Source organism: Callorhinus ursinus, unplaced genomic scaffold (genome assembly GCF_003265705.2).
Source record: "Callorhinus ursinus isolate GAN/ISIS: 27379988/994484 unplaced genomic scaffold, GSC_fseal_2.0 scaffold17, whole genome shotgun sequence".
Classification (NCBI taxonomy): domain Eukaryota; kingdom Metazoa; phylum Chordata; class Mammalia; order Carnivora; family Otariidae; genus Callorhinus; species Callorhinus ursinus.
Window position 1 is genome coordinate 20639732 of NW_027397079.1, and position 13857 is coordinate 20653588.

Consider the following 13857-nt stretch of genomic DNA (forward strand, 5'->3'; position numbering starts at 1 on the left):
AACTTATTGTTTCTTATTTTACCACAGATGCATGGGAACTCCTGATGATGTGATACTAGTGCATAGGTCAGTATCTGGGAATTTCCAGTGTAGTACTCTTTTGAGGACTTTGGCTATGAATGGAGGAGAATGAGATTAGCAACGGGATTTAAGGGAGACTTTATTCTTTTTTTTTTTTTTAAGATTTTATTTATTTATTTGAGAGAGAGAGAGCACGAGAGGGAAGAGGGTCAGAGGGAGAAGCAGACTCCCCGCCGAGCAGGGAGCCCGATGTGGGACTCGATCCCGGGACTCCAGGATCATGACCTGAGCCGAAGGCAGTCGCTTAACCGACTGAGCCACCCAGGCGCCCAAAGGGAGACTTTATTCTTAACATAGAGGAGATCTGAGTACTTTTAAATGCTAATGTCAAGAAGTCAAGAGAGAAGAAAAGGTTAGAAGTGCAAGAGAGAAGGCATAATTTAGAGGATGGTATTCCTGAAAAGGAAGTAGAAGTGAGAACCTAGAAGACAAGTGAGGAGATTGGACTTAAATAGGAGGGACAGACTCTCCGCTGTGGCAGAAGTAGAAAGGTTAGGGACAGGTACAGATTTGTATGTAGATTTGGTGGCAGAGAATTGAGGTCGTTCCTTTCTGAAATTTTCTCCATGAAAAAGAAGATAAGGTAATCTAAGAGTAATGCAAGAAATAGTAGATGATGAAAGTTTTGGGAAGAGGGTTTTGAAAGAGTTGTTAAGGGACAGACAAAGTGCATGAGAATCATAGATTTGCTACATAGTATTAAGGACCAAGAAGATTTTTATAAGGATAATTAATTAGTTGAGCAGAACTCAGCAGTGTAGGTACGTATGTACAGAAGATAATTGTATTCCTCCAGGGTTGGGGTTTTACAGGACAGGTAATAAAAGAACAAAAAGCAAAAATCTCATATATTGGCAAGTGAGTAGTCAAATGATGGAACATGGAATCAAAGCTGGGGAGGGGAGGATGGCAAGAAAGCAGTGAGCTGATGGATGGGAAGAAAGCAGATAGGCTGATGGAAGCAAGGACCACCAAGGAATAGGGGCAACTGAATGAACAATCTAGAGAGCTAGGAGGTCAATCCAGGCTCTAGATACAGCTATTTGTGTGTAAGATAGGTGTCTTCCATTATAGTTCTTTTTTATAGAATATATCCGAACCATGGACTTACATATGGTTTTGCAATCTGGCCTGGGAATTTAGTGTAGTGGTTAGTTAGGTGTACTGAAATCAGAAAACCTAAGCATAGTTACTTACCCTAAGTCTCAGATTTCTCAACCATAAATGGGAATAACAGCACTTCCTTCATATTTGTTGGAAAATGCATACTGATTTCCAAACACCCAACTTAAAAACTTCTGGAAAAAATCCATTTGTAATTTGGCGATTCCTTACATTATTTTAGACACCACTTGGCATATGATGTTAATGCAGTTCCTTTAGTTTATTCAACAAGTATTTGTTATGGAGTGCTATGATGTGTTAGACACTGTTCTAGGTGCTGAGACTAAGCAGTTAAACAAAAGAAAATCCCTGCCCTTAGGAGACAGATGCTAAACAAGAAGAAAACAGATATAACAGCAGGTGGGGATGCTGTCTGGAGTCAGGTTAAGTGGGAAGAAGGAGGAAAAGGAATACCTGTAGAGTCTTACATATGATGCTGTAGGAAGGCTCCCTAATAAAGGACTGTCTGAGCATTTGCATCAACCTCATTTCTCTCTGTGAAAGAACATTCTACACAGAGGGAGCAGTTAGTACTACGTTTTTCAAGTGAAGCCTAATTGACACGTTTGAAGTCTGTAAAGAAGATGAATGTGGCTAGAGCATCATGAAAAAAGGCAAAGCTGGAAGGATATGAGATCAGAGAAGTAGCAGGTTAGCCAGATCCTAAGCGGCCTTGTAAGCCATGGTAAGAACACTGGCTTTCATGCTGAGTGAGGTAGGAAGGCATTGGAGGATTTTGAGGAGAGGAGTGACATGATCTGATTTATGTGGAGATTTGATGATGGGGAAAAGCAGGGATACCAGTTACAAGGCTATTAAAATCATCCAGATGAGAGTAACTTGGACCAAGGCAGAAGTGGAACTGGTAAGAAGTGATCAGATTCTCCATATATTCTGAAGGTAGAGCCAAAAGGATTTGCTGGTGTACTGGGTATATGGTAAGAAAGAGAAAAGTCAAAGGTAATTAACTAACTATAAGATCTTTGGTCTAAGCAAACTAGAAAATGAAATTGCCATTTGGTGAGATAGGGACCATGTGGATTAGGAAAGAGAAAATAGAGAGGTCATTTTTAGGCATGATAAGCTTAAGATGCCTATTACATATCCCAAGTAGATGATGTTGAGAAGACAAATAGATGAGTCTGAGTTCAGGGGACAGGTCTGAGCTGGTGACATGAATTTGAGAGTCATCAAACGAGAGAAGGCATTAATATCATGATACTGGATGAGAGCACATAGGAGTGAGCATAGGAAAAGGAGAAAAGACACCTGAAGACGGCCTGAGACACCCCACATATAGAAGTCAGTTGATGAGAAGAAACCAACAGAGAACATTCAAGATGTGCCAGTGAGGAAGAATCAAAAGACAGTGGTATTTATAAGCAAAATGAAGTAAAATTTCCAATGTCTAAGGTATTTGAGGTAAAATAGACGCCAAGAACATTGCAAGAGAAGAAGTCAAGAAACCAGAGTACGAAGAGGATTGTTTTTTGTGGATATTGCAATCACCAAGAATATTGAGAATCACATTAGAAAAAATGACAGTGAGCCAGGTATGAAAAATCTCCAAGGGCTGAGGAGAACCAGGAGCCAGTAGAGAGACCTACAGATAATCTGCAGTGTGATGGCACCAGCTTCCAATTCAAGTCAAATAATTGTGAATATGTTGGGTGTTGGTAATAATAGGTTGGCCATGTGGAAGTGTTGATGTCTGATTACTTTTTAACCTACAAAAATGGTGATTTCATACGGTTCAGTCTAATAACTGAACATATATATGTCTGAATGTGATTGGCTTCCTAAGTTATATATTATGTATATATTATATATTTATGTTAGTACTCTTCTTTTTCAGTTGGAGACTCCCTGAGATCAGGAATTTGTATTTTACCACATGTGTTTCTTTCATAGCACTTAGGATTTACTTGGTAGTTTCAGTTGGTCATCTAGTACTTTTTATACATAGATTATTACTAGAATTGCTATTGCTGACTTCTGTTGTCATTTCGGGGTGATAAGCAGTCTCCTCACTTTCTGAAGTGAAAACAATTGAGAAATATAAACAGGCATTAGATGGGGATCAATATCAGCTTTACTGCTGAGTAAACTGGAATAGAGAAAACACTTAGACCTGAGGCCCATATGGGATCCCGAGTCTTTCTCCTCTGGAATGTATTCATGCAGTCAGTCCCTTGACAGATGCCAACTGCTCCCCAGGGGCACAGCCAGTTTCTAACATGGGGGGAGTGAACAGGGGAGGGTGAGGCTGGGCTGGGAGTAGCAGGCGCAAGTACTTACAAAAGGCTCCAGTCCTTGACTTCCTTCTCTCCACATCTCCCAGAGCCAGTCCTCCATGATGCTTTCTTCAGAGTCTTCATAGCCATTGTGAGAACACAGTGTTTTTAAACTTTGTTGGACAAGTGCCAGGTTCGTAAGATGTGGTCAAAGGCAGCCAACTACTTCCCCTTTCACTCTTGTCACCCAGGGCTTGCTGCAGTGAGCTTATCACTGTGAGCAAGCAGATCTCAGTGAGAGAGGTCAGGCCACGTGTGTGCAGTGACCCTTCCAGCTATTTACCAATTAGGTAAGGCATTCCTTTCCTAGGAACATGTGGATTGAAGGAATTAAAGAGAAAGGTGGGTGTTTTCTCCCTAGAACGTCTGATGGTAGATGCAGGTTTTGTGAAGCCTGAAGCTTCCACAATTTGGATAGTCCTCTTTAAGGAAAAGAATATAAAATTGCAAGTGTGAAATTAGGTAGAAAGTTTGGAAGAGGCCTGAGCAAGTGAAGGCCTTGAAACTTAAGCATTACAGCTTTACAGTAAATCCTGTGCTCTTGAGAAGGTAGCGATACCTGTTTTAATATGGTATTAGACACAACTTGTAAGCAAACCATCTTGAACTAGCTTAAATAATAAAGAGGAGGAGTGGCTCACATTAATGAAGAGTCCAGCTGTTGTGCAGGCTCCACGGTGGATCTAGCAGCTTAACAATGTCATAATGACCCAGTTTCTTTCCATCTCTCCTCTTTGCTGTCCACAGTATCTACTCCTCCTTAGGCAGGTCCCTTCAAGTTCACAGCATGAATGCCAGTAGCAATGAGGACTACTAGCTAACTTTTTCCTGTTAGAAGATAAGGACAACTGCTTCAATCATAGAGCAAAACCTTGAACTTCAAAAAATGGCCTGTTGGATTCAGGAGTCTAAATGATTAACGTTGGAGCCAAGCACTGTGGCGAGAAGGATAGGGCAACCTTAAGGTTAGGCCAGCCAGGGCCCACGTCCAGAGATCAGGATACGGATATGGCTCATCCAGATCATTGGGCTGCTGCATATTGGAAGAGTGGAACTGAGGTTGGGGAAACATCTACAATATTAAACCAGAGGTGAGAGTATGGAATAATAATCCAAATGTACTGAAAGCTTTCAAGACACCCATCTGATTTACCTTTTCCCTTCCATCGTCATTTTTCTCCACCACGAGGCTGAAAGCCCTGGGAAGGCATGGCCACCTGTTCACCAGTTACCCAGCACCAAGAGTAAGTGCTCAAAGGTATTGTGAGAATACATGAATTTATCACAAACTTAGGAGAAACAACTGGCAGGAACATTAAATAGGGCTTAGGTAAAAGGGAACTATATAAGAATATGAAATAAGAACAAAAAAATTAGAGATTATTGGATTTGAGCTCAATTAAATAATTTTCAGGTCAGAATCATGTCTTATCAAAGGAAGTGGAAGTAGGACAAAAGGACTTTTTTAAAGTGGCTCTTCAAACACGTGCCTGAGGTGTCAGAGATTCAGTAAGACATCAAAAGTATTTCACAAAGAAACAGAGGTAAGTGCCAAGTGAAAGATAACTAAGATAATTATTTTACTTTGACATTAAGAAAGGACAATTATATTCAATGTGAGTTCTAAGTTTGTAGTTGTGTAACAGGATGCCTTGAGCTGAATGTAATGATTTAACATGTTTTTCTATATACGAGTAAAACATAAAGCAAGTAAAATCCTTTATAGTGTGATAAAGTTACTGGAGGAAAAGTATTGTGTAACAATTTTGCATGACCTCTGATTTCCCATTTTTCATATCTTTTATTCTCTAGAGTCCTACCTGAAAAGATGGACAATAGTCTAAGTTTGGAATCTCAGATTATGTTTTAAAGTAAGCCCTTTTTAAAATTAAACAACTCACTGGTAAATGCTTCCAGTAAAAGGTTTATTTTTTGAACTGAAACATTATATTTCTTGAATTTTTGAATATTTACTTTTATTAAAGCAAGCCATACCTGTTCTGAGTAATGTGGTGTTAGGTGCAGTAGAGTTCACTTAGGGTGGGGTGCTTAGATTGCAATGATTTTAAATCAAGGCTCCACCTCAGAAACCTAGGAATGTTAGTAGGAGATTTAAAAAGGTCCACAGCTTGCCAAGAACTTCAGCTATTCTGATAAACAGTTTGATTACTGATGCTGAGTCTTGCATACTAAACAGGTTATCCAAGTCTTAAACTTGATGCTTGTTGTGAAGATAGTATTTCAATCACCCTTCCCACCAACATGGTTATTTGTACATTTAAATGTCATTTTCTGTGAATATGTCAGTATGCCACAAAGCATGGCAAAGTTTCCTATGACCAAATGCTTCACCTTGACTTTCTGTACATTTCTAATACTTAAGAATGGAGTAGGAAAAATTATATATGTGTAAGAAAAAATGCATAAAATGGTATATTTTGGAAAAGTAGATTTAAATTTTTTAATTTGAAAACAACAGTATATAAAAGGCCTTTGAAAGTTGAATGCAAAATTATGTGAAAATTGTGCCTAAGAATATTATGCCAAATGACAATTTTTTTCTGCATAAAGAATGATTTTGCTAGACCACTTAATCACCAACAGACATCCTCTTATAGGGAAAAAAAATATGTTTGGTGACATGTTTAAAGTGCCCTAAGTAGTATTTTAAAGTGAATGATCTTCAAACCAAATAGCTATTTATATACTAAAAGATGGGAATCCTCTACATCTGCACACTGATTTTAAGGTCCAAGATAATTCAATATGTTCACAGAATGAAGCCCTTTAAAATGGCTGGTAATGGCCTATGTAATCTGCCTTACTCCCCTTTCCCCTGGGACTTCATCTACTTCTCTTCCCTCTTTTACTTCTGCTCTACCTACACTGACTTCCTTGCTATAGGCAAACATGCCAGGCACTCTCTTTTTTTAAACCTTTGTCCCAACTGCTCCCTCTGCCTGGAACACTTCCTTAGACATCCTCCAGGAGAGCTCCCTCACCTGCCTCAAACCTCTGCTCAGACTTCACTTTCTTAGTAATGCCACTCCTGTCCATCTTATTTAACATTGTGGCTCTCCCCACTCTTGATTCCCCCTTACACTTTTTTCTACAACATTTCTCACCTTGTAACATTCTATATAAATTTTCTTATGTATTGTGTTTATTGTCCATTTCTCATCTAGACTGTAAGGCTCATGAGAGAAGGACCTTCTGTCTTTTTTGTTGCCTGCTTAACCCCAGTCAGTGAAGAAATGCATGGTACATTGTAGGCTGACCGTATTTCTTGAATTAATGAACATTTCTATGGTCTGCTTGCTTCCTGTTGAATCAGGAACCACTTTAATCATGTGAGATGTCTCAAAGTCAAATTTCCTCAAAGAGAGGGTGAAAATGAGCAAAGAAAATCCCATTTAAAATGGCGTTAGGAAGCCCTGAAAAGGGACTTCTCACACACTACCACTTACCACCTTTTACGGACTCCAGTAGGAAAAAGCTTTACCTGTACCTTCCACAATAGGAAGTAGCTTACTTTACTGCCCCAGTACTAGAAAGGAAGATTTCCTACTGTCCCAGCAACAACTCAGCCAATAAGAAGTCACCACAAGGGAACTCCTGCTCTCCTCCAATGGACTCCAGATCCAAACAGCTTCCAACTTACCCCTTTACTCTCTGAAAACAAGCCCCTCCTTTTTGTTCTCCCAACTTGCCTAGGGTTTGGCAGTTTGAATGTCCTAAATTGCAATTACTCTGCTATTGTAAACAAACTTATTTTGCTGGCAAATTAACTGGCTATCTTAAGGTTGACAAGAAGATTGTTACCTACCCCCCAATAAAATTTTCATTTCCCAATCTCCAGCAAAAAGATTGATTTTTATAAGGAAGTAATAGAAATGGGTAAAATTATAATTTCAAACACACAAGAAAAAATAAATAAATGAAGATTATGGTGATAGTACGCTAAGTTTCATCAAGCATTAAAACTGCTGGTTCGGATATCCTAGAGAGTCAACCTGAAAGTACAATCTGGACGGAGGGGTTTCCTGTTGGACTTTTAAGTAACATCCAACAGAGCGATCCTGACCATGTAAGGCATGAATGACAAGCAATTAAATCTATTTGTCTTTCAGGTGCAAGCTAAACAGCACTGAATACATACCCTTCTCCAGGGTTTAGCTCAGTTCTGCCAAGCTAAAGGTTCATGGGTTAAATGAAAACACAGAGTTGCTCAATGGCTGAATACATCAGTGAAGGAAAGTTTGCAGTTCTACCTGGTCATTCCACCTGTATCTAAGTCCAAGTAACTGAAACCTAAATTCTGTGACTTGTCAGCTCTGCGGTAAAAGCCTAAATGGGTAATTCGGGGGTTCAGAATGTCCCTGGGGATTAGATTCCCGCCAACCCCTCCCTGCCCCTAACACCTGAGCCCCTCCAGTGACTCCACGGTCTGGACGAACAAGCTCACTCACTTCAGGCCTGCTCTCCTCGGAGGGCAAAGATGGACCGGGCTCGCGTGCTACGCCGCCGTGTTTTGAGACTCTTGGGGGAGCTGGGTCCGTTTCGTGGACATTTGACACGGGGTGGCCTGAATGCACACCTCGCCCTGGGCCGTTTGGGGACGTTGCACAGGTGGCACCAGGCCCAGAGTGGAGCGAGACCCCCCGGCCCCGTGTCGCCCGCAGCCGCCAGCGGAGGAGGTTCTGGAGGGGGCGCGCTCGTCCAGGCGGCTCGACCCCGGGAAAAGTGCTTGAGCCCCACCCACCGGGGCGGGGCTCAGGCTCGGCCCAACCACTGCCCACGGGGAGAGGGGAGGGCCTGCCGACATCACAGTCCTAACGCGAGCGCCGATTCCTCTCCTGGGGGCTCCCCACTCCTTCCTGGAAGGCTTCCTCTTGCTGCCATACTTGCCGCAACACCGAAAAGCCCCGTCCCCTCCTTCCTACCCCGTCTCTTCTGCGCTGCCCACCCCCCGTCTCTCTTGGTGCGGTCCGGTGTCGCTGGTCTCGCGGCGGCCGGGCTCGGCCTGCTCCGCGGCCAGGTGGTGCTTATCGCCGCCTTTGCCCACGTTCTCCGGAGGGGCCTTGCGGCGGGGACCATGCTGGGCCGGAGTCGCGTAACCTTGGTCCTCCTCACCGTGGCTGCTACCTGTGCGTTGGCGCAGCAGGCGCCGCCGGTGAGTGAGCTCTAGGGGAGGGCGCGGAGAGGGGCGTGCGGTGCGGAGGTGGCGCCGGGGCGGGTGTGGCTGGGCGGGTGGGGCGCGAGGAACCGCGGGGGCCGCGCAGCATCCCTCCGGGGGTCTGTGGTACAGTGTGCGGGGTGTGGGTGCAGAGCGGGCTGGTGAACCCTGCGCCGGCTTGACTCCGTACAAGCCGGGACAAGAGAGCCTTTCGGGGAAATCCTAATCTCTGTACAGTGCTGGTTGTGATTTGCACACCCCCAGTTTGAGTGATCGCGCTTGTTGTGCCAGTTCCAGGCCCGCGCATCCTGAACTGCTAAGAGAAAAAGTCCCAGTCGACTTGTGTGCGTAATTCAGTTAAGCGACGGACTGCTTGCCGACGTTGGCATTCTCCGCCAGGTGACGGGGTGCTGAAGGAGAAGCTGCAGCCTAGACTCCTGAGGTCCCTGGGAAAGGCCGCGGCGTCCCAGCCCAGAGCGGCCCCGGTGTGGCGGCCGTGGCCTTAACCCCCGAGTCATGGGAACGCCTGTCCCGTGGCTCTTTCCCCAAAAGGAAGTCACAGGAACCCAGACTTGGTAACTGCAAGAGACAGCGAGGGACCAGCCAGAGAAGGAAGTAGGTTCAGTGGGAAAATGTCTAGCCAGAGGTTACACTGCTGTTTACTGAAGCATGCTTTAGTATTTCTCTTCTTTAAAAGCAGTAAGACTCCATTTTTCTTTGCCAACAGATCAGATAAATAGGAATCTGGGTGCAAATTAGATGAGGGTGGTCTTAATAGCTTAGGTAGGGTATCGATAGTGGGAGCAAGATACGCATTCTCTTCCTTTTTTTTTTTTTTCCTAAGGAGAAATGACCTAAGAATAAAATCATGGTGGGATATTATTCATTAAAACTGATGGAATATAAGCAAATAAAAGCAGAATAAAATAGTATGTACAGTGATTTCAGTAACAGAAAAATACAAAGTGTGTACATGTAGACAAGGATTAGAAGGGTATAAGAAGAAATAAAATTATTTTGCTTTAGCGTGTGTAGGGAATTAATATGCTGTAAAGTGGTTGCGATTATGAGAATTTTAAAAGAATTTAACACTTTGATACCATAAGTGCCCTTCAGCCAAAGGTCACCAGAAAACACACCTGAAGTTGGACAGATTGAGTTTATTACTCTTTGCAGTGAGAAAGGATGTACACCATCGGAAATTGTGGGGCCTCTCAATAAAAGGGCATTTGGCAAAACTTTTTTCATGATTTGCACTTTGGTTGTGTGTTTGGGGGTAGGTCCAAGGAATAGGGGGGTTGCTCTACACTGGATACTTTTAGAAGGTGGGGCAATTCTGTGATTGGGTAAAGAAGAAGCGTTTATTTAGCAAGAGAAGGGGGTGTTTGGCATTTTGTGGGTTGCACAATACCCTTGTTTGTGCTTAAACAGAATCATCAAGTAGCCTTGCTTTGTTTCATTTTATCATGTCTCAGAGTAACCTTGAGGTAGGTATTCTGTGAAATTGATTATATCCAACATGAGAACAGAAGTGGCCTGGATGTGAGTGTCATACCAGTTTGTAATAATATTGGGGTCTAATTGTGAACCTCCGAGCAGTTTCACATGTCAGAGGATGCTTTTTTTTTTTAATTTCTCAATACTTTATCTTTTCAAGTACGAGTTTTTAAAAAGCTATCTTTAGAATAACAAGATAGTTTTTCTTTTTTTTTTTTTTTTAAAGATTTTATTTATTTGAGAGAGAGAGACACAGCGAGCGAGGGAACACCAGCAGGGGGAGTGGGAGAGGGAGAAGCAGGCTTCCCGCCGAGCAGGGAGCCCGATGTGGGGCTCGATCCCAGGACCCTGGGATCATGACCTGAGCCGAAGGCAGACGCTTAAGGACTGAGCCACCCACGCGCCCCAATAGTTACTATCTAGCATAGTGGTTGTCAAAATCTAGTCTAGCCACTCGTGTCAGTTTGGGAAGCTGTGTTCACAAGTCTTCAATGAAAGAGAAAAATGAGGGCATAAAACCAAAATTATTAATTTAGAATGTTGTTATTCTGATTTGATGCCTTTTCATTTTTTGTTGTTAAAGTGTTGTTTTATGTACGTGGGGTCTTGTTTGTTTTTTAACCTCCCCACATGGGAGAATAAAAATTTGGATTCTCTTGTGCTGGGCTTTTCTTAATATTTTACTAATCTGGAAAAAGCTGGCTGAAAAGGACCTTTGGAACCTCACAGAAGTATAATGACTCCATTCTCTGACAAGAGTAAGCAGTTTTTCACTTTGAATCATATGATAAACTGTGCGTATCCACATAGTAACAAAAGATATTTCAAAACTACTTTTGATAAATGCGAACAGTGAGAACTGGCTTTAAATTGCAAACAAAAATCATTTGATTTGGAATGTCTGTGGGTTTTGTGTTTGAGGCTTTTCAGAATGTAGCATATTTTAACGGCTTCCTGAGTCATTCTTAGTTACTGATTTTATTAAAAGACCTACTAAGAAAAAAAAAGACCTACTAAGAGATAGTGCTGGCGGGGGTGGCATAAGAAATATCTGAAGAGGGAGATGAAGACAGTGTCATCCAGGGCTCTGTGGACCTTGTTAAGGGTTTTCACTTTAAAAAGATCAGTTTGGATTGGAAGAGAGCAAGAGTGGCTCTGAGGAGACTAGCCTCGGGGAGAAAACAGGGTGCAGGGTGATGGACAGGAGGGTGGTGCAGTGGAAAGGGAGAGAAGTGGATGGTTCTAGAGAAAAGTAGGAGGTAGAAGGAGCAGAAGGAAGGATTGGGTGAGTGCTCAGTTGGCCCAATGGCGGCATCAGTGCCAGGGAACACAAGAAGGGAGAAGTTGCGGGGTAGAAGAATGAAGATTGTTTTTATTCTGGGCATGTTGAATTTCAGGGGCACCAGGATATCCAGGAGGCGTTTGGGACTGGAGCTCAGAGGAGGGAGGTGGGAGTCACAGGCATACTACTTGAAGCCATTGGAGCGAGTGAACGTTGAGCAGATAATGACCTAGAAAGAGAAGAGGATGAGGCAAAGGTTAGGGTACCTGCAGGTGTGTGTGGCAGGTAGAGAAGAAATGGCACAGTTTAAAGCCACAGCCGGAGTGTGGGAGCGAGCCTTGCAGAAGCAAAGTGGGACAGGTTCTCTCTGTGTTGGATGCCTCTGAGATGTCAGGTGTCTGTTATATACTTGGTGGTTGGAGGTCATTGGTCTCCTTGGCCTGAGCAGTGCTGGGAGCAGAAAATCAGTTGCTGACGGCTGGGGAGTGATGAGAAGGCGAAGCAGCAGAGTGGGAGAGATGACTGTTGTCAGTGGTAACTCTGAGCAGATTCTGAAAAATGTGTGGAAATGAAACATAATGGCTCAGTAATTAATTGCTGAATCAAACTTATTTTTATGCATCAGGTTCTCATATCAGTAATAATATCATTGACATTATAGCTCCTAGATCAGCTTTTAGCAATGACTTTTACAAAGTTTCCAAAAATCGCATACACCCCTTCTGGCCTGGCCAGTATTATCGTACTGCATCTGCTTTCCCCTGGTACTCCAAAGGAAGGAACACACAGATATAATCTGTTCACTCAGTCAACAGATATTGCAGGCCTACTGTGTGCCACATTATGTTCTAGATGCTGCTAACAACTTAGTGATAGATATAAAGGTCCCAGCCCTCATGGAAGGTTTATTCCCATTCCTTTCACCTAAATATTCCTAGTTTAATAGAGTACCATCCCATCAAAGGTCAGAAAACAAACTTCGCTCGGGCGCCTGGGTGGCTCGGTTGTTTAGGCGACTGCCTTCAGCTCAGGTCATGATCCTGGAGTCCCGGGATCGAGTCCCGCATCGGGCTCCCTGTTCGGTGGGGAGTCTGCCTCTCCCTCTGACCCTCCCCCCTCTCATGTGCTCTCTCTCTCTCTCAAATAAATAAATAAAATCTTTAAAAAAAATAAAGAAAACAAACTTCGCTTGACCATTTGAGTTTGTTATATAGGCAAGAAACATGCCTTACTCAATAGGTCTATGTTTGCTCTGTTGTACACAGAGAACATTTTAAAAAACAAATCTTATTTAGAAAATAATTGTTGGTGAATTAAAGAACTAAAATTGCCTTGCTAGAATTGTTTGACTTCTTTTCCAATGGTATGAATACTGGTGTGGGCTATATAACTTCTTCAGATTACTTTCATTACCTTTTTCTGACTGTGAAGAAGACAAGGCCATAAGGGCTTTCCAAACTTTTTGTACAGTCTTAGAAGCATAACCATGGAAGTTCTGACTATGCAGGACACAAATATTTCCAGGAGTTGGATAAGTTATGTCATTTCTTTTAGGCATGGAGCATTTGAGTTGCTAATGGAAGGATTTTCACTTTCTATGTTATTTTCCTAAATAAAGTGTGTCCAGTAGCTCTGCAATTTTTCTTAATGAATGGAGAGGAAATAAGACTGCTTAATTTCTTAAGAGGTTCAAGTTCTATCAATGACTAGAATAATTAGGGAATTTATTGACCCAGAAAGTGTTTACAAAACATTTTACAGAGATTTTCACCACTTCCTCTGGTCCTAGGAAGCAGAAATGATAGAGAGCCAGTGAGAGAGAGAGATTGAGATTCTAAGTTGGTTGTGCTCTTCCCCCTCTGTGATGGAGCAGCACAATATGCCAAGCCAACTGTATAAACCTCTACCTATCATCTATTTATAATCTTTACTTATCATCTATTTAAATTTTTACCTGTCTTGATAAGGTTATCTATTACTAAATTGTGTATAGTTAAATTTGGAGATAGTAAGAAACTTTAAACAACAAATGAGCTTGTTGTAATTCCATTTCGAGTCTCTACATAGATTTTGAAGCTGTCTTCCCTCGTAGAAGAGTCCCTTGAAGGTGAGAATGCAACTATCTCCACTCTACCCCCAAATCTAACATCTCCCTTTAAAATGACTTTGGTGTTGGGGCGCCTGGGTGGCTCAGTCGTTAAGCATCTGCCTTTGGCTCGGGTCATGATCCAGGGTCCTGGGATTGAGCCCCACATCGGGCTCCCTGCTCCACGGGGAACCTGCTTCTCCCTCTCCCACTCCCCCTGCTTGTGTTCCCTCTCGCTGTCTCTCTGTCAAATAAATAAATAAAATCTTTAAAAAAA

General features: G+C 42.6%; 2 protein-coding genes and 1 long non-coding RNA gene across 7 annotated transcripts in view; 2 read left to right on the forward strand and 1 right to left on the reverse strand.

Annotated features, from left to right (window-relative positions):
* The window catches only part of FRG1 (FSHD region gene 1), a 40207-nt gene extending 32500 nt beyond the window's left edge, over positions 1–7707 (forward strand). For 2 of the 4 annotated variants that reach the window (XM_073902354.1, XM_073902357.1), the window contains 2 exons: positions 28–66; positions 4287–4381. In XM_073902354.1, coding sequence (XP_073758455.1) covers positions 28–66; positions 4287–4356 — 109 coding nt within the window. In that variant the 3' untranslated portion in view covers positions 4357–4381. Of the gene's footprint in view, positions 1–27; positions 67–4286; positions 4382–4953; positions 5476–7669 lie in introns of those variants that run through there. The other 2 variants (XM_073902355.1, XM_073902356.1) reach the window with 2 other exon arrangements.
* The window catches only part of LOC112834537 (uncharacterized), a 29778-nt gene extending 21411 nt beyond the window's left edge, over positions 1–8367 (reverse strand). The window contains exons 1-2 of one of the 2 annotated variants that reach the window (XR_003210944.2): positions 8009–8364; positions 4181–4367 (exon numbers count right to left, since the gene is read on the reverse strand). This is a non-coding gene — a long non-coding RNA (uncharacterized lncRNA). Of the gene's footprint in view, positions 1–4180; positions 4368–8008 lie in introns of both variants that reach the window. The other variant, XR_012381136.1, reaches the window with a different exon arrangement.
* Positions 8368–8395: 28 nt separating this feature from the next.
* ASAH1 (N-acylsphingosine amidohydrolase 1) overlaps positions 8396–13857 on the forward strand; it is a 47857-nt gene continuing 42395 nt past the window's right edge. The window contains exon 1 of the mRNA XM_025886066.2: positions 8396–8712. Within this exon, the coding sequence (XP_025741851.1) occupies positions 8635–8712 (78 nt within the window). The 5' untranslated portion in view covers positions 8396–8634. The remainder of the gene's footprint in view (positions 8713–13857) is intronic.